The following is a 27,029-nucleotide window of genomic DNA, read 5'->3' as shown; positions in this document are numbered from 1 at the left end:
GCAAAGAAAAGTAAAAACACAAATGTCTACTGGCTCTGTAGTTAAAAAATGTCCAGACACATTAAGTCCTGGTACGTGTTGTCTTTGTCTTTATTTGTTTAAGTAAATCATAGAAGCAGACGTTGGCTCTCTCTCACACAAACAAGTATTTGCTTTGTAAATAGAGGATGGTGAAAGAGCTTGGGCCAAATCATAGTATGTTTTCACCTCAACAGTGAAAGACTTGGACTAAATGAAAGATTCAGTTTAGGTTAAGTGACTGTAATATACTGAGTTTATGCCACCTGTCACTCAAATATCCACACCCCTAAGTATAAGACTCAATGTCAATAAAAGGTTGAGTTTGAGTGGATCCAACCACTTTGACATTGATTGTAAAATGAACCATAGAGACCAAAGCAGCTCTTTGTTGAGGCATGTTATCATGTCATCTCTGAAGGCACTTACACTTTTTCTCAGTCGCTTTGGTTCATTTCTCCAATCATCCTCAACATTTGTAAAACAGTAAGTGCATTTCTCAAAACAATTGGTACAAATAGGAAAACACCATGGATTACCTACAAAACCAGTATCTAGCTCAAAATCCTTAGTCCATCTCTCAAGAGTAAATATCTGTGTCAATGAACATGTCAGTGCCATCAGAGTGACAAGTCCTTGTGTCATTGTGTACGGATAAGACAGTCAAACTGCTGAGTCATGTTGTCAATATAACAGTGGACTCTGGAGGGACGTTCTGATGTAAACTATGGATAAAGTTTTGATGACAGTTATTGTAAACTGTAAGTTACACCTTAGTGTATGTGGGAGATTGATTGCAAGAGACTGGAAAAGATTCACATTTACACTTTCACTGTTTGTACTTGAATTTGTTGACAGACCATGTCATTGCAATACAGAAAGAAAAAGACATAATGTGCATAGCACAAAGAAAAAACAAAAGTAGAAATGTGACCACAGGGGAAACTGTACATGCAGTGCTGTAGGATTTACAGTGCAGTGTTCCTACACCTCCTGACCTTCCTGTCTGTTGGGCCACAAATTCTCATCCACATCACAACAAATATCTTCACTTGCAATGCAGAAAGAATCTTTTAGTGTGAGTGTCTTATCCAGCCTCTGCAGGCATCTGCTGTGATGTCATCACACGCTGCATCCATGGCATCCACAAGGGTCCTCTGTATTATGTGGCCTGTTCTGTTGACGAAATATGATGGAGGACACAGTTGTTCTCCCAACATTTGGCTGCACCCTTCGACCAGCCTCGGCCATTGTAAGCCCATGATTGAGAACGTGGTGTACAAGTGTGGCTCCTCAGCCTCTTCCTCTGTTTTGCCTCCCAACTCCTCCACCATGCAGCCTCACTCCTCTTCCTCTTCTTCTCTCTGGCTGTTGACCCAGTCCAGTTCCTTGTCCTTTCATTGTCAGACATTGTAACATTGTGTTGTGCTCCGGCTATACAGTCCCCTCCAAAAGTATTGGAACAGTGAGGCCAATTCCCTTATTTTTGCTGTAGACTGGAAACATTTGGGTTTGACACCAAAAGATGAACATGAGACAAGAGATCAACATTTCAGCTTTTATTTCCAGGTATTTACATCTGGATCTGATACACAACTTAGAAGATAGCATTATTTGTAAAGGAACACCACATTTTTAAATGAGCAAAACTATTGGAACAGATACACTTAAAATAAATTAAAGTGAATAAGACTTCATATTTTGTTGCGAATCCTTTGCTTGCAATAACTGCATCAAGCCTGTGATCCATTGACATCACCAAACTTTTGCATTCTTCTTTTGTGATGCTTTTCCAGGCTTTCACTGCAGCCTCTTTCAGTTGTTGTTTGTTTTGGGGGGTTACTCCCTTCAGTCTCCTCTTTAGCAGGTAAAATGCATGCTCTATAGGGTTTAAGTCTGGAGATTGACTTGGCCAGTCTAAAAGCTTCCACTTTTTGCCCCTGATGAACTCCTTTGTTGTTTTTGCAGTGTGTTTGGGGTCATTATCTTGCTGCATGATGAAGGATCTCCCTATCAGTTTGGTTGCATATTTCTTTAAAATTGGCAGACAAAATGTTTCTGTAGACTGCCAAGTTCATTTTGCTGCTGCCATCATGTGTTACATCATCAATGAATTTTTTTCTAACATGACGGTTAAGAAGATATTAAGATTATGAGTTTTGCCCAAATAAGGACATGACTGACGTGACTCCCGGTCGGGAACACACAGCCATTGGCTAAGAGACTCACACTACGTCACACTCTGCCTGGTTGAGTTCCGCATTACCAATATGGCTGCTGCCGTCGATTTGATTCAAAACAGCTCTCAGGAACAGATGGGTGATGTCACGGATACTACGTCCATATTTTTTACAGTCTATGAATTGGCCTCACTGTTCCAATACTTTTGGAGGGGACTGTATATACACTTGCCAGTTGACGGTTCATGAGATGCACCTTTGAGCTATTTCAGAAAACTGGTTGATCATTGGTTGATCTAATGCTTCACACATGTCCCTTGGTTAGAGAAAGTCAAGATTCACCTGGGAGCAATTTACCATTTCAGGACAGATTTAGAAAAAAAGCTCTGATGGAGATGTACAGAAATATGACTGACATACTCTGACAACATGTTCAACCATTCTGCATGTGAAGACTTATGCGATGAACTAATGCCTAAATGTTGTGGAGGGTGAGACTATTCAACAGAGACCCATTCTAATACATTTTGATCAACATGACATAAACACTTGATAATGTAGGAAACAGCAGAGAAGTGTACAGAATCATTTACATGGATGTACCAAAGCATTTACTACTTGTTCAAAGAAATGAGAAACTGTTTCTTTGATTTGCACAAGTGACGCAATGATGTGAAGATTGAACAAGTACTTTTGAGAATTTCAATTGTGATCTGAGAAATGAACCAAAGCCACTGAGAAAAACTGTAATACTGCCTCTTTTCACAGTCAGCCTCAAGTGGCTTCTCTGAGAAATGGAGCGCCGCCTGCAAGCTAGTTCAGGCAGACAACTCGAGCCGCGCTCATCATACTGACACGTCACCACCTCTCATCAGCTGATCTCAACATCCTCATTCAGCGGTCTATTTAAACGTCAAGCCTCCCTGTCCCTGCCTCTGCTTGCAGTGCTCTGCTGTTCTGCTCAGTGCTGCGTGAAGTTTGTCTGTGTGTTCTTGAGATGCGAATTGCGCCTTACTTTGTTTTCGTGTACGTCGCCATGTCTTTCGCCGTCTCCGATTCTGAGTTGGGGTCTCTGTCCTCGGCTGAGGACGGGGGTTTTGTTCCTGAAACCCAGGCTCCGGCTGTTGCGGCTGCCTCTGGCCGTGGAAAGGCTCGCCGGCGCACACGCAGTAGTGCTCGCGTGTCCGTCCAACAGCTTGCCGACTGGCCCGTGCATCGGATTCTGGGCGAGCTCTACTCGCGGGACGTCTCTGTTCCGTCTGGGCTTTCGCATGGGGAACTGTATGACTACTTGTCGTTCCAGAACAGCTCCTCTGTTGTCCCTCAGTCCGTTCCCTGTGTCGCTCCGTCCGGGGGTAAGCGCCAGGCGAAGAAGCGTCACTCTCAGCCGGTTGCTCCGGGCGCGCCTGCGAAACGCGCCGGGCCCCCCGGTCCCGGTCCTTCCGCGGACTCCTCCTTGGCGTCCGCTCTTCTTCAGATGAGGTTGGCGCTCACTGCCGTGAATGCCAGGTTGGATTCCATGGAGGGCAACGCGATGTCCCGCGTCCTCCCTCGCAGCATGCCGGTGCCATCCTCTTCCGTGTTTGCTCCAGTGCCTGCCCCTCTGCCGTACGACGTCACGCCCCTGAGGACCCTGGGAACTGCAGTTCCGGCTCCGTCTGCTGGCTCTTCGTTTCTGCCTCCTGCTGCTGCAATCCCGGATGCGCTTCGGAATCAGATCTTGGCAGGTATTGTCTCGTTCGTTCCTTGTTCAGGTTGTGTCACTGCTGGTACGGGGATGGGCGTTCTTTGGTGTTGTTTACTGCAGTTGTGTGTGGGTTTGTATTAATTATTTTTGCTCTCATTGACAGGCCATGACATTAATCTGGTGAAGATTCTGTTGTGCAGTACTGAGACTGCTGATAAGCGATTTGTGGACTGTGGGGAGTTTTCCGTTATCCTGAAGGATAGCGACCCGAGGCTGTCTAAAACTCTGACTTTGGCGGAATTTAATGTGGCTTTTGGCGTTTTTAGGGACACTCTGTGCGAGGTTTACCCGCTTCGTCGGGCGGAATTTGATACCTATTTGGCGATCATTTCTGACCTGGCCCTCTCCTATGGGGGTTCTCTCTTCTATGAATATCATAAATCCTTCTCTGCTAAAGCTGCGCTGTCCATTCAGAAATTCAACCAGAGGGTAGATTGGTCTGTTGTGGATCTAGGCTTGATAAGTCGCCACTTTACGGGCCATAAAACCCTGGCATGCACAGTTTGTGGGTCTTTCTCTCACACGACCTCACTCTGTCCGAGGACTGCTCTGCAACGTCTGTCCACTTCCCGACCTTTGTCCCGTCCCGACGCTCCGGCCTCGAGTTCAGGGTTCCGTCCGAAACGTCAGGTACAAACTTTCAGGGGGTCTACGCCCCATCTCTGTATGAACTTCAATGAGAGTGTTTGTACCTATCCTAACTGTAGGTTTTTGCATGCATGTAGTTGGTGCGGGGACAGCCATCCACGCTCGGTGTGCCCCAGGAGACCTCGACCTGCTCACTCAGGGAAATAAACATGAAGCATCCCTCTACTCCTGTGAACGTGCCTGCTCTCTCCGAAGCCTTGCCTAATCATCCTAATAGATGCTTTGTAAACTACCTGATGGTAGTTTGGCTCCCAAAAGTGACGCATGTGTTTAGGAATCTGCAATCGGCTCTCCGAGAGCCGGAGGTCGTAGACGTACTCTTGGCTAGGGAAGTCGAGAAGGGCTACATGCTTGGTCCTTTTTCGAACTCCCCCTTTTCTGTCTTCCGGATAAGTCCCATCGGCGTAGCTACCAGGAAGTATTCTCGTAAGAAACGCCTTATTGTAGATCTGTCCGCCCCTCGCAATTCGTCTGTCCCGAGCATAAACAGTTTGATTCCTCCGGAGCCCTTTTCCTTATCCTACGCTACCGTCGATAATGCAGTGACGATGATTCGGACGGCGGGTGTGGGCGCTTGGCTGGGCAAGGCAGACATTACTGATGCTTTCAAAGTGCTGCCACTTCACCCGTCCCAGTGGCACCTCTTTGGAGTCAAATGGCGGTCTCGGTTCTATTTTTCGGTTAAGCTGACTTTCGGCTGCCGTAGTAGTCCTCATATATTCGACACCCTGTCGGAGGCGTTGTGCTGTATTCTCTATAACGGCTGCAGGTTGCCTTTCGTGTTGCATCTCTTGGATGATTTTCTGGTGGTGGATTTTCCTTCTTCTCCTCCGGCTCGTAGCATCTCTTTGTTGAAAGACCTTTTCCGGGAGTTGGGTGTCCCTCTCTCTCAGGAAAAGACCGTAGGCCCTTCCACTCGCTTGGAGTTTCTCGGCATCACTCTTGATAGCGTGCTCATGCAGGCTTCCCTGCCTCTTGACAAGTTGTCTCGCATTAGAGAGGCTCTTAGCTCCTATTCCTCTGCTGCTGGTGTTACGAAACGTGGTTTGTTGTCCCTGCTAGGTCACCTGAATTTTGCTATGCGTATTATACCTCATGGTAGGTCTTTTGTGTCCCACTTGCTGACTCTGGCTAATTCTGTTGTGGATTTGTCCGATCTGGTCGTATTGGATGAGGGCTGCCGTTCGGATCTTCGCTTTTGGTCCGTGTTGTGTAACGAGTGGAATGGCATTTCCTTTTTCTATAATGATTTTGTTGAGTCCTCCGATTCCCTCCGTTTTTTCACTGATGCAGCCCCTTCTGTTGGTTTTGGGGGGTTTTACAACAATGAGTGGTTCGCGGACAAATGGCCCTTAGAGATTCAGGCTCTCACTGAGTCCAAATCAACAGCTCTCTTTGAGCTTTACCCCGTCGTCGTTGCTTGCCAGCTGTGGGGCCCCAGTTGGACAAGAAAACAAATCGTGGTGTTTTGCGACAATTCTGCGACGGTAGAAATCATCAATAAAGGCCGCTCCAAAATACCGATAATAAACAGCCTCATGCGTCGTCTCACCTGGCTGTGTGTTCTGAATAATTTTATTCTGCGGGCAGCCTTTATTCCAGGTCACGAGAACCGCGTAGCTGATGCCCTGTCTCGTTTTAAATTCCAGGAGTTCAGAGACCTGTGTCCCCAGGCCAAGCCACACAGCATTTCCTGCCCGCCGTTCAATCAGATGATCCTGGATTGAGCGCTTCTAAGACCCTGCAAGATCTTTTGCACTCAGCCTCAAAATACATGAGAGTTGGCCTAGCGAAAAGTACCATTAAAGCCTATGATTCTTCCTGGTTTTTCTTCACTTCTTTCTGCGCCAGCCTTTTCCTCAATCCTCTTCCGGTTGACATCTCCGTAGTTTGTGGCTTCATCGTATTCTCATTTGAATCTCGGCATCTGCAAATGCAGAGCATCAAAGCGATGTTGGCAGGAATTCAATTTCACATGCGTTGTGCTGATCCAGCTTCCCAAAGCCTTCTTGGGAATCCTGCTGTCAAGCTACTGCTCAACGGCTTAAAAAAGGCACGTCCATCAGGCAATGATAAAAGGTTACCTCTCACACTCACTAAGGTGCATCAGTTGGTGTCTAGGTTAAGGCAAGGTCTCTTTTCACCATACATCGATACCATGCTGGAAGCAGTTCTCCTAATGGCTTTTTACGGGTTTCTAAGGTGTGGTGAATATACTACAAGATCCCTGTTATTTAATCCTCAGCAGGATCTCACAACTGATGATTTAACCATGGAAGAGCACATGTATTCTTTGTTTCTTAAACACTCTAAGACTGACAGAACTAGACAAGGTACTCAGATCTTTATTGCCAAGACTAACTCTGTGTTTTGTCCCTTTTCTTCTATGACGAAATTCCTGCATCGTCGGCCCCCAACTACTGGGCCAGCCCCATTGTTTGTCCTCGAGGGTTTCAAACCTATGTCAAGATCCTGGTTCTCCTCCAAGCTGCGCGATCTTTGCCGGAGCTGTGGTCTGCTTCAGGATCACTATTCTCCTCACTCCCTGAGATCGACGTCGCCACAACTGCAGCTCTTCTCCTCCCTGCATCGACCCTGAAATCCCTTGGGCGATGGTCATCATCCGCTTACCAAAGATACGTCAGACTTCATAAGAGAGAGATTCTGGCAGCACAAAAGCTTATGAGCTCTAGCAACCCTTAAATCAAAATAAATCTACGAATTGCCTTGCTGAGTTATCGTTGCATATCGGGTGGTTGCTGGGGGTTTAAAATAACTGCAAGTTACTGCAGTAACCTTATTAGTTGTCTAGCAGGACCTCGGTGTTCGTGAATGACCGGGAGTGATGCTACCCAGGTTTAAACGTAATAGTCACTAGGTAGTATGTTTCTCATAGAACCAAGGTGCTCTATGGAAATGGCCTGAAGGTGAGGCATACCCAGGTCTACACATAATAGTCACTAGGTAGTGTGTTTCTCATGTAGCCGCGGTGCTCCATGGAAATGGCCTGAAGGTGAGGCATACCCAGGTCTACACATAATAGTCACTAGGTAGTGTGTTTCTCATGGAGCCGCGGTGCTCCATGGAAATGGCCTGAAGGTGAGGCATACCCAGGTCTACACATAATAGTCACTAGGTAGTGTGTTTCTCATGGAGCCGCGGTGCTCCATGGAAATGGCCTGAAGGTGAGGCATACCCAGGTCTACACATAATAGTCACTAGGTAGTGTGTTTCTCATGGAGCTGCGGTGCTCTATGGAAATGGCCTGAAGGTGAGGCATACCCAGGTCTACACATAATAGTCACTAGGTAGTATGTTTCTCATGGAGCCGCGGTGCTCTATGGAAATGGCCTGAAGGTGAGGCATACCCAGGTCTACACATAATAGTCACTAGGTAGTGTGTTTCTCATGGAGCCGCGGTGCTCCATGGAAATGGCCTGAAGGTGAGGCATACCCAGGTCTACACATAATAGTCACTAGGTAGTGTGTTTCTCATGGAGCTGCGGTGCTCTATGGAAATGGCCTGAAGGTGAGGCATACCCAGGTCTACACATAATAGTCACTAGGTAGTATGTTTCTCATGGAGCCGCGGTGCTCTATGGAAATGGCCTGAAGGTGAGGCATACCCAGGTCTACACATATTAGATCCCTGCCAAATCGGCATCGGGCTCCACTGCAGTTTTGGGGGGTTAGTCCTATCTCATTGCTCCTAAATGTCTGCTTAAATAATCTACGAGGAGTAATGAAGTCGGAGCCCACACGCCAAACACAATACTGTATGCTGCAATAAAGTTATTAAGTAAACGTGAGTTGTCTGACTGAAATGGAGCGCCGCCTGCAAGCTAGTTCAGGCAGACAACTCGAGCCGCGCTCATCATACTGACACGTCACCACCTCTCATCAGCTGATCTCAACATCCTCATTCAGCGGTCTATTTAAACGTCAAGCCTCCCTGTCCCTGCCTCTGCTTGCAGTGCTCCTGCTGTTCTGCTCAGTGCTGCGTGAAGTTGTCCCCACCTCCTCCCCGGCTTCCGCCTGCGGGCTCCGAAGGGGGTTAGTCCTATCTCATTGCTCCTAAATGTCTGCATTTAAATAATCTACGAGGAGTAATGAAGTCGGAGCCCACACGCCAAACACAATACTGTATGCTGCAATAAACTTATTAAGTAAACGTGAGTTGTCTGACTGAACTGCATTTTTGAGTAATTCTGGACTGGCTTCATATTTTAGTTAACAAGGGTAATTCATCTCACCTGATACTCAGTCAAAGCTGATCCTGTAATTAAACCAGATGTTGGTGAGTGTCATTGAAGGGTCACAGGGTGAAGTGGAATTCTAAAGGAATATTTATGTTGACATTTCTATCATCATTCAGCCCATCTTTTCAAAGCTTTGCAGGTATTAGTATCTACTCATAACAACAAAACGTGTGACAGAGAGAGAGTCTGTGTTTGGTCTATAGACGGAGCTACCACCTCCAGTCTTGAAATATGAAGCCAATGCAGAGGTGTTAAAACAGCAGTTCATTGTGTCTTGAGGCTGGCTGCAGAAGTAATGGAAACCACATACCTACCTGTTAAAATAACCTTTATTGACAGCAAAAAGAAACATATCTACAGCCTGGTTCAAACAACGTATTTTGGTCTGAATAGCTCATTTCCCTATCGGCACACACTGTACGAGGAGTTCATATTTGAATACCTTCTTATTTTAGAATCATTTTAAGAGTTTTGTCTGAATAAGGGGAGGAGGCTAAAGGCCCGTCTCAACTCCTTTACCTCTTGCTGGGTCGACTGAAAGTGTGTCAGCATTCCAAACATAGAGGCCGCTGACTGCAGGCTTTAAAACTCCACCTCAGAGGTGAATGGACGACATCACGGAGACTATGTCCATGTATTTAACAGTCAGTGGTTGACAATCACTTATCGGCATTTCATTTTGCAACAAGGTTGCCACTTTTACCGTGTCCAGGGAGCTGTTACTTTTTTAAATGGTCCATTCTACCATTGAGTCAGTGCTTGCCATGCACAGCTTGTTGGTTTGTTGAGTATTTCTCATTCTTGTATTGATCTCAAAGTGATTCTAACCACAACATGGCTGACAAAAGGATAAAGTCAGATACTTACTGAGTCAGCTTTGTGGTTTACATGAGTCAGATCAAGATTTGGCATATTTGACCCAAGGGGAGTAAGGAAGTTCTTTCCGTGTCCTGTCTGTTTGTGACTAGAATGAAGGTGACTCTGATTTTACATAAAGTGATCTCATATTTGAGTAGAGAGGCTTAGCTTGCTTCTCTGATTTACTTAAACAAATAGAGGGATAGAAAGCTATGACACTAATGGCATATGTTTCAGAACATTTATCTAACCATAGAGGAATGAATCTTTCTCTACTTGTTGTTGCACTTTACCTCAGAGTCAAAGACTTTTTAGGTTCATGTTTGACTCAGTTACATGTTGGGCTGCTGTATATCCTTTACATATATTCAATTCATACTCAACTTGATTGACGATGATTTATACATTGGACATCAGGGGGTGGCCTTGTAACATCTTCCAATAGTCAGAATTTGGAAAACTATATTAATAGTTTATAATTAATATTCTAATTTCTGGTTGCATTTGATATTTCCTATATTTCAGTTTCAGTAATAAACAAGTAGGTATTTCATAATATAAAGGACTCATCTCTAACCCCAAGTTAAATCAAACTATTGTCACTGTATCTGTATGTGTGTGTGGGTGCATGCGTGCGTGCGTGCGTGTGTGCGTGTGCGTGCGTGTGTGTGTGCGTGCGTGCGTGCGCTACCACCTAAACTGATCCTTTCCTTCTGGTTCCCGGACAGTCACGCCCCCTACTGTCTGCACCATGGGACTGATCAAATCACTGAGACCATGCCCCACATCCTCAATGGTTGCCCCATGTACAGAGGGCTGTACATCCTCCAGCATGACAGGATAGTGGACCTGATAGCAGAAGAGATTTCATCTGTGTTTAAATCTTCCATGACCCTGTTTAAAAACTGTTCTGTGAAACCCAGCACGTTTAGCCTGTGTGATGATGTAGTGTTGTTTTCTCACATTTCTGCAAACACACCGGATGTTGTTGGGGTCAGAGAGAGCAGTAAGGAGGTGCTCCTGCTGGAGGTGGGCTGCACATTCCAGCCTAGAGGAGGCCTTTACTACAAAAGCAGTTAAATACGAACAGTTCAGGCAAACCATCGCACAGCTCGGCTACCGGTGTAAACTGCTGGTGTTTATATTTGGTAGCCTGGGCCATGTGCACAGGCTGGTGGTCAGAGGCCTTCAGATGGCCGGCCTCTCTAAGAGGAGAGCCAAGCAGCTGGCCCGGTATTGTTGGGTCTCGGCTGTAATCGGGAGCCGCTCCATCTGGAGGAGGCGCTGCTCTCTGTTTCTGTGAGAGTTTAATGTGCTGCAATGATTATGTGTGTGAGGTGCTTTGTACCTGACTGTCCCCCTTTGTCCAGGTGTACTGATACTGTTCATGTCCTTTGTACAAAGTTCATTTGGACTTCTATTTATGTGGATATGAATTAATACTTAAAATGTGTGTCAGGGCTCTAAATTAACACCTGCCAACCCGCCAAATGCAGGTGAAAATTCATTTTGGCAGGTATTAAAAATAACTCACCGGCCAGCTTGGCCGGTGATAAATAAGGCACTTCTGTTTCACAGGACGTGGTTTTTTGGGAACACAACCGTTGAGGCTTCCATACTTGGGAGGTGGGCGTGGTTTCATCTACACTGGGTTTGAAAAACGATAGATGCCGGTACAAAAACAAATACAAGTACAAACAAGATGTCGACACGTCTGGAGTTGTTAATAATTAATGTAACACTCCAGTTTGCCTTGTGAGTAATTTCGCACAAGCAATTTCTTGCAGAGGCTCTGTGTTACAAAACGACCAAAGTTGAAGTTGATTGACAACAATTGGTAGGTGAAACAGTGTGTGGTCTACCATATTGAATATTTTGGTCCCAGTAACACATGTGAACCTCCTGTTGACTTGGGCCCTTGGCAGATTATTAGAGGCCAACAGTCTCAAACTTGAGTTTTAAGATGGACAGTGATTTTAAATTGGATCGTCAAATTAGCTCTGTAGTGAAGTCCAGCTTTTTTCAGCTTAGGCAGCTGGCAAAGGTGAAGCCTTTTCTTGCACAGCAGCACTTTGAGACAGTAATCCACGCTTTCATTACTTCTCGGCTGGATTACTGTAACGCACTTTATATTGGAGTTAGTCAGTCCTCCCTCGCACGTCTCCAGTTGGTACAAAATGCAGCTGCTCGCCTCTTAACTGGAGTTCGTAAGAGGGAGCACATTGCTCCGATCCTGGCCTCCCTCCACTGGCTACCTTTGCACTTCAGAGTCCACTGTAAGGTTCTTTTATTTGTTTTTAAATCTTTAAATGGTCTGGTCCTGCCTTACCTCTCTGAGCTCCTTCACCCCTACGCTCCTGCTCGGTGCCTCAGGTCAGCTGATCTGCTGCTCCTGGAGGTACCGAGGGCAAAGTGTTACCGAGTTAAAATGTTCCAATGTCATTTAGCAGACGCTTTTATCCAAAGCGACGTACACACGAGAACAAGAACAACACAAGCAAAGATCTAGACAAGAGGAAACAAGATCAGTAAGAGTAACAAAGTGATTCAAGTCAATTTGGGTGCAGGTACTGCCAAGCAGTGTAAAGGCAATGAACAAAAGTAAATATGGAATTTTTTATTTATTTATTTATTTTAAATAAGGAACATCTACAATGAAGCAACCAAACCATTTAAGACTCTCCGTTATCATCATCAACAATTAACATCACCACAATAATGACCAAAGTACCAAGTGCTGGGTCACTCCAGACCTGAACACAGATTAGATCAGAGTTGAGCTGAGTATCAAGGGCAGCTGGCATCTTGGTGCCCAGGGCTCCTACAGGGATGGTTGGATGGCACTGGTGTGTACCAGGGGATGCTGGCATCCCGTTGCCCGGGGCTCCTGCAAAGCGGGTCGCTGCTGATGCTGGTATGTGTCGGGGTGAGCTGGCATCTCGGTGCCCGGGCTCCTGCAAAGCTGGTCGGATGGCGCTGGTATGTATCGGGGGGAGCTGGCACCTTGGTCTTTTACTGTGTATATATCAAAACAGTTTAACTCTAAAAACAATTAACACATCAAAAAAGCCATTTGTGAGCTCAAGTCTGACAGTTAGACTGCATAGGCCAGCAGCTTGTTTTTGAGGCTCATGAACCTCGAGGTTGGTTTTGGGTGCAGTGTATCCAGTCCTACAAATAGTCTTTGAAAACCTCAAAGGTTTTAGCAAGTTTGGGTGGATACTCAAGATTAAGGGCATACATTAACCCGAGGAGAAGGCTGCATGCCCTCGCTACACTGCCAAGATCCTTAAGGACAGGGATTCCCTCGATGACGATGCGTACTGTGTCTGGCTCACAACAAGCATAGATCTTCATGCTGTGCATGAGGTCCTCATGCACATTCGACTCTGCTACACCCTGCATGCCAAACAAAAAGAAAACGTGTATAAGAAATACAGTGTAATTTGTTGATGAAAGATACAAATACATTTAAAAGAATAGTAGGGGTGTAATGGTACCCATATTTGTAACAAAATATTTAGGTATGCGCCTCTCTCTTTGACACACAGGTGCAAGGTGTACCGAACAAATGCAGCCACGGCACATGCATAACTTTTTCTGTGTGGAACTCCATTAGAAAATCTGTTTCCCTCTGAGCAGCTTTAACAAAGGACCAAATGTTGTCAAGATAGAGGCGTACGCAGCACAGAGGAACATGAACATTTTGATAGAGATTAAGACGATCTTGCTCTGTGCAAATGAAACAAGTACAGATTTGTTCCAAAAGAACAGAGGAGTAACGGTTCAACATATTTTGTGGCACTGTGAGCACACGTCTCAGTTCTACTGTATCACAACAACACATGCTAATCCTGACAAATGCTGGTTCAAGCAGTCCATATAAAATCAACCAGTTAAGCTTGAACACCTGGTCAACACAACCCTGCTTTAAAAAATACTTACACTGAAGTCAGAAATGAGTTCCTGTCCACTCTCTCCCATGTACTCAATGAGGCATCTCAGAGTCACGTCTCTCTTCTTCACCACAGAGGCACTTGATCCTAAGAAAATAGGTAAATACAAAAAAAAGGATCTTAAAGGTGACATATCATGCAGGTGACAAACATATCCTGTCTACAAACCCCCTGAAAATGAAAAGAATCCATTCTGCCCCTGTTCTGATTTCTCCACCTTTCTGTAAATGTGTGCTGAAGCGAGCCGTTTTAGTTTTCCGTGTTTTTCATGTGTCACAACAATATCCGGTCTGTCACGGAGTCAGAGCTCGGAGCTTGTTCAGCCCATAGACTGTATAAAATAATACTGAATCCCTCCTCTGTTTTTCATTACCTGCACACATATGTGCTAACAAGGAGCTTAGGAGGGAGGCATGCTAGTTGTAGGCTGTCTTAATAAACACAAAGGTCGGTTTTACTCCCCACGTCTGCAGATTTGAAGATCTAGTGGATGATTTTTATTTATCATGGATAAGTGCTAGCACTAGTTAGCATAGCTACATAGCTACATGTTCGTAGCTGTGTACCAAGATACACGTCTACATACTGACAAATAAAACAACAAGAAACACTAAATCTGTGACCAATCCTTCAGAAAAGGTCCCGCTGCCTTTCTGGTAGAGGTCGGTTTGACTCCCCACGTCTGCAGATTTGAAGATCTAGTGGATGATTTTTATTTTTCATGGAAAAGTGCTAGCGCTAGTTAGCATAGCTACATAGCTACATGTTTGTAGCTGTGTACCAAGACACACGTTGACATACTGACATATAAAACAACAAGAAACACTAAATCTGTGACCAATGGTTCAGAAAGGTCCTGCTGCCTTTCTGGCAGAGGTCGGTTTTACTCCCCACGTCTGCAGATTTGAAGATCTAGTGGATGATTTTAATTTTTCATGGAAAAGTGCTAGCGCTAGTTAGCATAGCCACATAGCTACATGTTCGTCGATGTGTACCAAGTTTGTCACGGTGAGCCTGTATTAACATACCCAGTATAACTTATATTTACCCCTTCCAAGCAGTGTTGCCCCCTTAGCGACTTTGTCTCTATATTTAGCGAGTTTTCAGACCCCTCTACGACTCTTTTTCAAAAAAGTGACTAGCGAAAAATCTAGGGACTTTCTCTGGTGCTACTGGAGATTTTTGGAGACTCTGAAATGAAAGCATGTATTGTTCTAAATGAGCAGCGGGTGCTGCAGTGGCCCCCTCCCCGTCTCATATTTAGGTTGTTTTTTAACCTCTTTTTGTCTCTCCCTCGACGTTACACGTTTCTCTGACAGCGTCTATTACAATTCAGATTATGCAAATTAGGCGATGACGTCATTTTGCGACTTCTACCGACTTTTAGGACAGCCAATAGCTACTTTCCTCACTGAGGAGTTGGCAACACTGCTTCCAAGGAGGTGATGTTTTAAGTGTCATTTGTCTGTCCACTTGTGTGTAAGATTATGTCAATCTACTCAACCAATTTTCATAAGACATGGTGGATATGTCTAGCATAGACCATAGAACCCATTACATTTTGGAGCATAACTGGTAAACAAGCTGCCTTTATGAGTTTTGTTTCACTTTTCCTGTCACTAATTGCCAGTAAGCACTTGTCTTTGTTACATATTCACCCTAGTGGTCATGACAAGGAACTGGCCTTGGCAGAGGTCTGGAATTTCTTAGTGCACTTGTATTTTATTCAAATTGAAAATCAGTGAAAGCTGAAAAAACACCCAAAAACCATTAGTAGATTATTTAGCTTATTAATGAACATATATATCCAGCAATGGAAAAAGTCAAAATTCACTTTACTTTTAATGAGTTCAATAAATCTGACTTTTTCAAATAAATACACAATTAATTAATTATAAAAGAAGGGACAAATAACATTCCGGGGAAATGTGGCAAATTTGTGAGAAAAAACAGTAGTTACTTTGTGTGAAACAAACCCCAAAAATAGTATTTATAGAAACCCTGTGGCTTCCCTTTGGACATTCTTGTTATGCCCCAGAGGTAGCACCAGGGACACCAAGTGAGGAGGTGTTATTTACTTTATAATCTCACAAATTTGCTACTTTTTTTTTTTTTTACCACAAACTACTGTGCAAACTACAAAAAAATACTTTGTAACATTTACAATTTTTGCAGTGTGCTCCAAACTAAGGTATGCCACTGTTTACAGTAAGTTTCTTGATTTCATGATCAATGAGGATTCCTTCAAAAAAACCTCACAGTTCCATCCATATCTAGGAAAGAAGGAACAGGGATAGAATATTGTTAGGCCTAACACTGGAAGAAGATATGGCGCTTCAATGTCACCATGCGCTTTCATGCAACAATGTAGGCTGACAGAGGACAAACATCACTAAGGTTTTGTTGATCAACAAGAGTCATGTGACCTGGCGTCTCCAGATGATATCCACGATAGTGTTCATCATACCAAGATATCTGTGTTCTCACAATAAAATGCACTTTTTCCCCCAAAAGTGAAATCTGAACAATCTCTGCAAAATCAGGAAGACCTGCATTACAGCCGTAGGCCACAATCATGCCCTTTGAGTACCTTGTACTAGCAGGGGAGGCTACAGGCACACCAAGTGAGGAGGTGTTATTTACTTTATAACCTCACACATTTTTTTTTTACCACAAACTACTGTGCAAATTACACAAAAATACTTTGAAACATTTACAATTTTTACAGTGTGCTTGAATCTGATTTGTAAACCAAAAGTATCACATGCTGTATTTCCACTATTAGGGGAAGATGATTAAAAAAGAAACTACTCAATGCATTGACACTGTTCCTGTAGACTCTTTGACCCACCTGTATCAGTTCCATCAACAAATTCTGGATGCGCTGACGGACTGCTCCACCCTTCGCATTGAACAGCTCCAGAAGCTTTGGAGTGTACTGGTCCAACTGACACATAAATGTTGATTCCAGTAGAGCTGCAGTTCACCTGCGGAACTCCTCATTAATCTGCAAGACAGCAGTTTACTCTTTAGTAAGCAGTAAATGGAGATTCAGAACCATTTGAATTACAAATCATTTACCTGGAATGTTTCAAAGAGGGTAGGCCATCCTTCTTTGAATCTGCCACCCCTGAGGACTGGACAACCACTTCCCTTCTTCTCCAGCTGTATGTCCGGGCCATCATGTTATTTATGTCCTTTCTCTTGCTGGCTGCAATAAGGTCAAGTCTCAAATCCTCAAGGGTGACGTCCATTTCACCAGGCAGGTGTGAGGGCAGGAAATTTACTTCTGCTTTTTTCGCTTTCTTGATGTTTTTAGCAGGTTTTTGCTCATCCTCCATCTTGTGTTTCATTGAGTTTATCAGGAGCTCAGGGCTTCCAAGTGCTTTACGTTTTGTCCGGTAGATTCCGCATTTATATTTCAGGCTTTGCTGCCACCCATAGGTTCCATTAAAAGAGCCAGGCTCTTTCAAGCAGGGATGCTTCTCTACTAATGCTTGAGCCACTGCAGATCTCTGGGCATCATTTGGGTGAGCTGTATAGGAAAACATGGACTCTGCCAGGTGCTCCAGAATGTCCGATTTAACACTCGGTGATGACAGTGGGGTGCCATCTCTTACATATATCTCACTGCCTTGACTCAAAGCCAGCTCAGTATTGCATGAGAAGGTTGGAATTGGTAACACAGCAGGCTAGGGGTTCTGTCTTTCAGAGGGGGAAGGACTCAGGATCACAGTATCTGATGAATCCACAGATAGTGCTACAGAATCACACAAGGAGCACACATCAGAGCCACCAGGGGTACTTTCCTGAGGAGCAATTGTCAGTGTTATGGTGCGTTCACACCAAACGCGAACGATCGCACTAGACATGCGAATATGGACGCGAGAATGTTTTGTGTTTACTCGCTCAATTCGCGCGTCAAAGTCGCGTGGAAACGAACAACAAACAGGATATAGTGGAGGCTGGCTTGACCGCAGTATCAAGGTTGAGCTCGCGGACATTGAATGGGGAAGCCGGTTATACTAAAGTGGGCAGAGATAACTTCCTACTACAACAGCTGATAGCTGACAGACAAAGTTTTTCACCACTCAGCAGATCATCCTCCTCCCTCTCTGTCCTCACAGTGAGCTCCTGTTTATTCCTGATCCCATAAAAACAGGTAGAGTCACAGAGTTGGGGAAGCTGCACGGTGATAGAATCAAAGTGTCCCATGTATTCTAGATGAGGGAATCTCTGCTGGAATCTCCGCTGGTCCATACGTCACACAACACACGTCACCGGGGGATGTGCACGCCGATTGGCTATCGCGCCGCGATTCATTCGCTTGAGTTCAGATATTTCAAGTCTTGCGAATCGTTTGCGCGAATGAATACGCGCTTTTGAAGCGACGCGAATGACTTGCATCATTCGTGTCGCCGAATATGCGCGATACGCGCCGCCAGACCAGTACTCGCGTCTACTCGCGACTCTGCATTGACTTTACATGTACTTCATTCACGCGAATGATTCTATTCGCGTTTGGTGTGAACGCACCATTAGGTGTATTGGTTTATACACTACTTTAATAGTGTCTTTGTCTTTCAGTTGGTTTGTAGAGGTTAAGGTGAAGAAGTCATCAAAGTCTTCATCTTTGTACTGTAGACTTATTTCTGAGGGGATGGAAAATTGTTCTTTGATGACCACAACTAACTCATCCACAGTAGAAGGTATGCCACTGTTTACAGTTAGTTTCTTGATTTCGTGATCAATGAGGACTCGAAACCTCACAGTTCCATCCATATCTAGGAAAGAAGGAACAGGGATAGAATATTGTTAGGCCTAACACTGGAAGAAGATATGGCGCTTCAATGTCACCATGCGCTTTCATGCAACAATGCAGGCTGACAGAGGACAAACATCACTAAGGTTTAGAGTAATGTGACCTGTCGTCTCCAGATGATATCCACGATAGTGTTCATCATACCAAGATATCTGTGTTCTCACAATAAAATGCACTTTTTCCCCCAAAAGTGAAATCTGAACAATCTCTGCAAAATCAGCAAGACATGCAGTACAGCCGTAGGCCACAATGCCTTTTGAGTACCATGTTCCTCGATAGGTGGCTGTTTTAGCCAGCTGAACTTGAGACTGACAAGGAGACAGATGCCTGATTGACTCCTGAACATCTACATGCAGGACATCCAAGGGCACCGATGTTACTCTTAAAACACTCAGAGCTGGCAAAACTGTTGTAGGATGCAGGGCGTGGCTCATCATAAGCTGATGCTTTGTAGCCAGTGATGGTGTTTTATTTTATAAGTTTCCAGTATGCCTTACAATCCGTTTGAATTGGCTGTGTTTTGCCTCAAACCTCATAGTCCAGAAGGCAATGACAGAACCAAAAGCTCTAATTAATGCAGGGTAGTGTTCTAACAACGCCCCCTTTTTCAGAAACATCCAAATTAAACGGTAAGGAATAGTCTCCTGTCTTTCTCGAGTTTCTTGGCAGCTATTCTTTGCTTCGTGGTCCTAAGCCCTGAATCATAACAGTTCCATTGTCTGCCTCTACTTTGGCAATGCAGAGCTGTAAAGGAATTTCTGTCTGTCAAGGCAGACGGTGAATAACTTGGTGAGCTGTCTGGGGTACATCAAGGACCATGGCTGGGGGAAAGACTTGGAGGTGGGGATTTATTTATATTGCTGTGACCAGTGCCACCTCGTATCGGGTGGTGTCAGAGGCCTTTGATATCCCCACCTCCACTGTACATGAAGTTGTTCATCGGGTCGCTGGACACATCATCAGCATCATCAATAGGGGGGTCCATCTCCCTGATGCTGATGAGCTAGAGGGCATAGGGGACTGTCTGGCTCCCATGCCTTCCGCAGAGTGGCAGGCAACATAGATGGGACACACATCAGGATTAAACCACCTGCTGAAAACAAAGAAGACTACCTTAACAGGTAACCTGAATAAACAATGCCCCTTCATATTAAATAATCGCTTTTGTTTCATATCAATGTCACCAACTGTCACACATGGGGATCGGGGGGTATTCTATTATAGAGAATACATTGTAAGGGTAACAGTAACAGTGCAACGTTATTCAGACTACATTTCTTTAAGTTTTATTGACATGATGTCATTGCATTAAAATGATGTTTATTTCCGTAGGTGAAGCCAACCTTTGTGCCAGCGGTGGTGTCCACCTGTGCCTTCCTCCACAACCTCTCCCTCTCCAATTGGGGATCTGGTGGAACCAGAGATAGAGGAGCCGGCCATCCAGGGTGAGGTTGATGACCAGCCCAACCCTGAGGGTCAAGTGCCAGGGGACAATTTGAGGCAGAGGCTGGCTGCAGAGGTTTCTGCTCCTGTTGTTGCCATTCCTGCACTGCAGGACCACAACTATTGATTTAATGTGTTTCTTTTGAAGTTTCATATATTCTTTGAATTCCTGTGTTGTTAAATTGCATTCTATTAAAATCAATTTGCTCCCATTTTAATTGGTTGAATTATATTTTTTGTAACTTGCCTTTCTACTCTGTTGCTTCTGTGATCTGTCGAGCAGCACCTTGATATTTCCTTTAGATTTTAAGTGCAATAATAAAATGTCTTATAATTCTAATTATCAGTTTTTTAAAATCACTCAAACTGTAGATGGTGTTTATATGACCTAACCAATGACACACAAAAAAGTGGAATCTGACATTGCTTTGAAAATGAACTTTATTTGAAAACTACTTTCTTTACATTTTTAACATTTATTTCAGGACTCTCTCTAGGAGAGCCATCCACTCTCTTTTCCTTCTGTCCTCCCTTTCCACATTCTCTCTTTCCCTCCTCGCTCCCTCTTCTCCTCTCTCTCCAGCTGCTCCTTCTCCTTCCTCTCCTCTCTCTCCAGTGCTTCCCTCTCCCTCCTGTGCTCCCTCTCCGTACAGATCCTCTCCCTCTCTTCATCCCTCTCAGTCACCTGCCTCAGAATCTTGACCCACTCTGGCTCCTCTTTCTTCTTCCTCCGGGGCGTCATTTTGGAGGAGCTCCGAGGGGAGGGGGGGAGGGGTTAGACGGAGTCATGAGGAAAAGCTACATTCAAATTCATGCTAGTTTTCCGAGACTACCAACCCTAGCTTTAAGTGATTTGCTCTTGGAGAATTGCATTATTGCTGATCTGTAAAAGTTATTTTGTGCACTCTTTTTTGTTTTAGCTGAGGCTTTTAAAGGTCTTACTGTTTAATAACGATAAAGAGGAGAATATTATTTTGTTTAGGCCTATATCAGGAGTGTGACATGGCTAGTTACCCTGCACACAAAGATGCCACATGACGTTGTGTCCTGCTGTTTGGGGTGAGGGACTGTGGAGCAGGTCCACCTCCCAATGGCAGCATTGTGCCTTCGTACTAGTGCTCTGCACATACAACAAAGACAGATTACTGCAGTTGCATCTTCATTCATTTGGCCTTAGATTTGAAAGAGCCTACAAATAAAGGTTGTAAGCAAGAAAAATCATCTTCTATGATCATCTATCCCCAGTGTCGTCCAGAGGGCAGGAACGTGAGTCTATGTAAAGCACACCTAACAGTTTGTTCTGTTACCTTGTTACATCCCTACAGTGAAGGAGTTGTTCCGTTGTTGCCCCAAATGGATCCATGTATAGACATTGACCCTCTTTTATGTAAAAGCAAAAACAGATTCATATCATGTTACTACCTTGAACACAATCACTTATATTTTTTAAATAGTACATTTTACACACAAATCCAAAATAATGGATACTCACCCTTGTGCTTCTCACTGCAGATTTTTGCCAGATCGCAGTCATCACCAGGGCATCTACTATTTTGGCACCTGTCCTGCTTCCCACAATATTCAAATAAGCGTCTACAACCTGTGAGTGCAACACTGACTTGTGAGTGACCAGCGATTACAACCGAAACAGAAATCTCAGACCACAAGTTTACAGAAAAAACTGAAGCACCTGACCGTCCAGCTCCTGACTTGGGGCCAGGCCCTTCAGGTTCTCTGAGTAAACCTTGTAGGGCCCGACCCTCGACCAGACAGTTTCAATCCTGCCACCTGCCCAAATGTCTCTGATCACTGTAAAATGATCCACATAAGTCATTTGTCAGGCATGAAAACGTGTCAGGGGTGCAAAAGGTGAGAAGGTTACGACCCCTCTAGGGGGTCCCCTGGAAGAAAATTTTGAACATTTTCTATTTAAAAGCATCAATTTGGTGCAATTTGAGAGAAAAATCAAGCAGAATTGCAGGACAGTATGAATGTATAACAAAGTATCTATATATTCACATTATGCCGTAAAAAGAAATAAGACCACTGTTGTAACGTTGAACATATTAGTATGTTAAACCTGCTCCATGATAAATAGTGTTACTCCCACTAGAGGGAGCTGTTTTAAAGTATCGCTTTTCAGAAGTGTAGGGTTTCCCATTTTCCTGTTGTGTACTCGAATGTATCGCAGAATGTCTCCGTTCACAAAAGCAACACGATGCTCTAGTCTGTATGCTGTTGATGGATAAAGTGTCCATATAACAACAAGAAGTTGTTGCGTGGTTCCTTCCTTTCATATAAGTTACCACAACCATTAACTATGCTGTATAAGAAACGAGACTAGCAACTTCTCTCATGAAATGCGCAACAGCACAGCTTTAAAGGTGACATATCATTCAAAATTGACTTTTTAATGGTTCTTTACCTGAAATATGTTTCCCTGGCATGTCTACAAACCCCCCGAGAATGAAAAAAATCCATTCTGCCCCTGTTCTGATTTCTCCACCTTTCTGTAAATGTGTGTGAAACGAGCCGTTTCAGACTTCAGTGTTTTTGTTACGTAACAAAAATATCCGGTCTGTCACGGAGTCAGAGCTCGGAGCTTGTTCAGCCCATAGACTGTATAAAATAATACTGAATCCCTCCCCCGTTTTTCATTACCTGCACAGCAAGGAGTGCTAACAAGGAGCTTAGGAGGGAGGCATGCTAGTTGTAGGCTGTCTTAATAAACACAAAGGTCGGTTTTACTCCCCACGTCTGCAGATTTGAAGATCTAGTGGATGATTTTTATTTGTCATGGATAAGTGCTAGCGCTAATTAGCATAGCCACATAGCTATATGTTCATAGCTGTAGCTGTAGCTGTAGCTTTAGCTGTAGCTGTAGCTGTGTACCAAGACACACGTCGACATACTGACAAATAAAACAACAAGAAACACTAAATCTGTGACCAATCCTTCATAAAAGGTCCTGCTGCCTTTCTGGCAGAAGTCGGTTTTACTCCCCACGTCTGCAGATTTGAAGATCTAGTGGATGATTTTTATTTATCATGGATAAGTGCCAACGCTAGTTAGCATAGCCACATAGCTACATGTTCGTAGCTGTGTACCAAGACACACGTCTACATACTGACAAATAAAACAACAAGAAACACTAAATCTATGACCAATCGTTCAGAAAGGTCCTGCTGCAGGCGCCTCTCCGTCAGGATCAGATTCAGAGGGTTGAGGTAACGCGATCTCTGAGCAGCCCAACATGTAAACATTAGATCAACGTGCTGGAGAGCCGAGGCACATCCACTTCCGGAGGGGGCGTGGTCAGAGGGAAAACAGAGTGTTCTGATGAGGAATGAAGAAGAGGACTTTTCAGGCAGACCAAAATCTGATTTCAAAGTGTTTTTTTGAGCATAAACTTTAAAGACATGTTTTGGGGACCTCTTAGACCAATATATATTGATGAAAAAAGCGTGATATGTCCCCTTTAATACAGGGTGGCCAAACAAGATAATAAATTAAGATAGTACTCAAATCAAAATATTATAAGAAAAAATTGGTACTCAAATTAATCAAGGTTATACAAACAACATGAATATGGGTGGGAATGCACAGGGGTTTGGTGGTAAAAAGGTGGTACTGATAGCCTAAATTTAGGGTCCTGGCTCATGGACTATGGAGTCTGTCTTTTCCTCCTCTTTGCCTGGACAAGCGTCTCCATGGCCCGCTTTCGCTGTTTGGCCACATGTCTCAGCCTTGCCCTCTTCTCTTCTTCAGCTGTCTGCCTTTTGGTCTGCTGAGCACTGCCAGATGCTTGGGAGCCATACTTGCTCTGCTGTTGCTGCTTTTCTTTCTGGTTCTTCTTCTGCTGGTGTGTGTATGTGGCTGCTGCAGAGTTGATGTTCTTGCAGAGTGTTCGGTCCACCTCCCCAAACTTTGCATCCTCCCTTCTGAAGAGCTCCACAGCTGTCTTCTTCCTGGACTGTAGGGTGTACTTGACTGTCAGGATTGCATTAAATGTCGATACATTCATGTTGCCACTCCTTTGATCAATTACATTGTTCATCAAACTAAAAGAGGACTCCACTCTTGGTCCATGAAAGATGGAGAGGCAGCATTTAACCAAAGCACTGAGGGTTGGATACTTGTCTGGCTTGTCAAAGACAGTACCCCACCACTCCACCATGCTATCTCCCTCCTTGAAACTGGGAATGCTCAGGTCAACATTGAACAGCAGGAGCTCTCTATGGACGTCGTGACCTGCTGGCAAGAGGTGCCCCAGCATACCACTCAGCCTGCCAAGAAATAGATGAGAATCTGGAGTCAGTGTACACATGAGGTAACAAAAATCCCCAAAATATGCCAAAAAAAACCCCCAAAAAAACCCTTTCAAGTTCATACATACCTCTTCAGCTGTATGGTTGCCTGTGAGTGGCCTCTCAGAAGTGGGTCCAGAGCAGACAGGGCCGTCTGAGTCGGACTGGCCAAGGGGAGCTTCTTCTGGAGGTATACTGCAGTGTTGGTGTAGGCTTTCCTGACATCTGCCAGGAATGGCATCAACAGCTGAAACAAGACACCAAAAACTGCCCATTACTTTATGTCTGAAAAACAACTGAGAAAAAAGGTCATGCAGTGTGCTTACAGCATGATTGGGATTCTGGCTCCTGATCGTGTCAGCCTCCTGTCCCACGTAAACCTCCCTGGAGGGCAGCAACATGGCATCCTCCAGAACCATCTCTCCCAGAGCCCTGGGAGACAGCTGTGTAATGGGTGTAATTAATGGGAGTAATAACTTTAATGTATACAGTGCCTTTCATAAGACCCTTGGTTGTTTTCCAAAAACAGGAAACAATCAACTCAAAGTACAGACAAAAAGAAAAGTAAAGGGATAAAAACAATATACTAATGTAGGCACAGTGGGTGTAAGATGGAGTTAAGAGTTTAAGGCAATTCTAATTTCTAGGTAGAATCAAATGGAAAGAATGATCATCATTATTCCATTACCTGAGTAATGTGTTCATTCTTCATAAAGCAAGCCAGAAAGGCCAGGAACAGCTCAAGCTGTCGGTCATGGAGTTTGTGAACTAAGGTCTGGCTTCCCTGTGTATGTAAAACAAATTATTATGAAATTGATTGCGAACATTGGATATGCATGCAGGTACATTCAACAGTCGCAGTAATTTCAAACACAGGTAACACCCACCTGGAAAACCATTACATACTCCTTGAGAAGAGCCAGCACACCCTTGTAGATACTGAGTTATAGTACTGTTGTTGTCTCCTCATGCCACAGCTTCTGACAGACCCTCTTTTTTCTTTCCCGGCCTTGCGGAGTCATGCCTGTGAAAGAATATGAATTAATGTAAGTGTAAATACAGTAAATACTCCTCATCACTAATAACTTCATTACAAGTAAAAGTGTTAGTTATTGTAAGAGATTGTAACATCAAGTCTTATCACCTTTACGGTTGAGTTCCTCATGCATCGTCCTGATTCTGGCTCTTGCCGCCTGATTAACACTGTACTTTGTGTAAATTAGTTCCAAGGGCTCTCTGTACAGCTCCTTGTCTGCAGTGGAGAGGTAGCCAAAGTAGAGGACCTTGTATGCTGGCATCATGGCATGGGTCGCCATGCTGGCATCATATGCAGACAGCCAACGATGTGGTACAAAGCCCCTTTGAGGGCTAGAGGCGGGGACATCTAACATGAGACATACCTCCTTGAGGTGCATCACCTGACAAAAGACAGATTGGCCGTGGTCTAGTGCTGGCAAATTTAGGTCATACCAACTTCACACAGGTGGAATGAGCGATAGATAGATAGATAGATAGATAGATAGATAGATAGATAGATAGATAGATAGATAGATAGATAGATAGATAGATAGATAGATAGATAGATAGATAGATAGATAGATACTTTATTCATCTCCAAGAGAAATTCACAATATTGTGAGTACCTTACAGAGGTCGCTAAAGCGCTGTAGTCTCAAACGTGCTTGGCACTTGTTTACCTGGTCTGGACACCATTGATGGTCTACTTGGAGATCACTGAACAGCTGCTCCAGGTAGTGGTCAAAGGGCTCTGCAAACTTCTTTGCTGCATTGTGGATATGGTGACAGGAGTCTCCATCAATGTCTAGCAGGGTTGGACAGTACTGGTGGATCCTTGTCTCAAGACCGGTCTTGCTGCCCCTCATGACGGAACATGAGTCCATCAACATGCTCACAAGATTTTTCCAAGGGATGTTATTTTGCTTGAAGAAATCACAGAGCAACCTCTCAAGGTTGGCAGCGTTCACCTTCACGACCTCTAAGGACCCCAAATGCTCCACCATCACCTTCCTCAAGTCAGCATGGAAGTAGCAGACGAGCATGGAGAGGACCTTCAAAATCAAAAGGTTTATTTGCCACGGAACATTTTTACAGGGCACACACTCAAGCAAAATTGGAAGGATTTCAATGGCTATAGTAAAATTTAAGACAAACCTTTTTGTTGTTGTTTGACATGCTTTCATCCAAATTTAAAGAAAAGGGAAATCTCCTGAGGTTGGAGAAGGTCCTTTCAGAGTACGTCCGCCCTACACAAAGTCAGACAGATTTATTTGTCGTCACATGCAAATTCTAATAGGTACAATATAAAGTTAATGTTTGCTGCTGGCTCCTATGATGTGCTAAAAGAATAATAAAAAAAGAAAGAAATATAAATACCTAGACCATGGATCATCTTATACGATGCTGCCGTTCTCGACAGCTTCATTCCCTGTAAACCCACTTTGTCCAGAGCAAGAGTCTGGGCGAGCTTCACAATAACTGGAGCCACAGCAAATGGGAGGGAATGCTCTGCGATCACTCCAAGGACCATTGCCTAGAACACATTCATAAAACAAGTTATGAATGAATGAATTTATTTTCAAACATTTATACAAAAATGCCATTCATCTATTAATGAAAAATGTAATAAAGTATTTATACATGTTCGAAAAAGGGGTAGGAAGAAGTAAACATTTTTTTTATTCCTACCCCTTATTCCTTTCTCCTGGGTCATATAAAATATATTCTGCGTTAATATCTATACAAATATATTATGCATTCTATAAAGCCACTA

General features: G+C 44.1%; 2 protein-coding genes and 2 long non-coding RNA genes across 4 annotated transcripts; 1 reads left to right on the top strand and 3 right to left on the bottom strand.

Moving 5' to 3' along the window:
• Nucleotides 1–4,829: 4,829 nt before the first annotated feature.
• Nucleotides 4,830–8,150, top strand: LOC117829305. Its single transcript, XM_034706931.1, has one exon. It carries the CDS (start codon nucleotides 4,830–4,832, stop codon nucleotides 6,318–6,320), a length of 1,491 nt encoding a protein of 496 aa, XP_034562822.1. The 3' UTR covers nucleotides 6,321–8,150.
• A 4,231-nt stretch (nucleotides 8,151–12,381) lies between these two features.
• On the bottom strand, nucleotides 12,382–16,647 carry LOC117829197. Its single transcript, XR_004634572.1, has 3 exons — nucleotides 16,518–16,647; nucleotides 13,656–13,753; nucleotides 12,382–13,109 (listed from the first exon to the last, which is right to left on the bottom strand). It is a non-coding gene; the product is annotated as an uncharacterized LOC117829197 (long non-coding RNA).
• Nucleotides 16,648–20,512: 3,865 nt separating this feature from the next.
• Nucleotides 20,513–21,321, bottom strand: LOC117829266. The gene is made up of 3 exons (XR_004634592.1): nucleotides 21,239–21,321; nucleotides 20,946–21,051; nucleotides 20,513–20,683 (listed from the first exon to the last, which is right to left on the bottom strand). It is a non-coding gene; the product is annotated as an uncharacterized LOC117829266 (long non-coding RNA).
• A 2,092-nt stretch (nucleotides 21,322–23,413) lies between these two features.
• On the bottom strand, nucleotides 23,414–26,725 carry LOC117829157. Its single transcript, XM_034706729.1, has 9 exons — nucleotides 26,633–26,725; nucleotides 26,411–26,502; nucleotides 25,936–26,307; nucleotides 25,383–25,656; nucleotides 25,126–25,262; nucleotides 24,927–25,022; nucleotides 24,565–24,681; nucleotides 24,328–24,485; nucleotides 23,414–24,217 (listed from the first exon to the last, which is right to left on the bottom strand). The coding sequence occupies exons 5-9, from the start codon at nucleotides 25,135–25,137 to the stop codon at nucleotides 23,596–23,598; spliced, it is 1,005 nt and encodes a 334-aa protein (XP_034562620.1). The 5' UTR covers nucleotides 25,138–25,262; nucleotides 25,383–25,656; nucleotides 25,936–26,307; nucleotides 26,411–26,502; nucleotides 26,633–26,725; the 3' UTR covers nucleotides 23,414–23,595.
• Between the last annotated feature and the right edge of the window lie 304 nt (nucleotides 26,726–27,029).

The sequence above is a fragment of the Notolabrus celidotus genome, chromosome 17 (assembly GCF_009762535.1).
Source record: "Notolabrus celidotus isolate fNotCel1 chromosome 17, fNotCel1.pri, whole genome shotgun sequence".
Lineage (NCBI taxonomy): Eukaryota > Metazoa > Chordata > Actinopteri > Labriformes > Labridae > Notolabrus > Notolabrus celidotus.
Note: the sequence above shows the minus strand (reverse complement) of the source record. Positions and strands in the feature narration are given on the sequence as shown.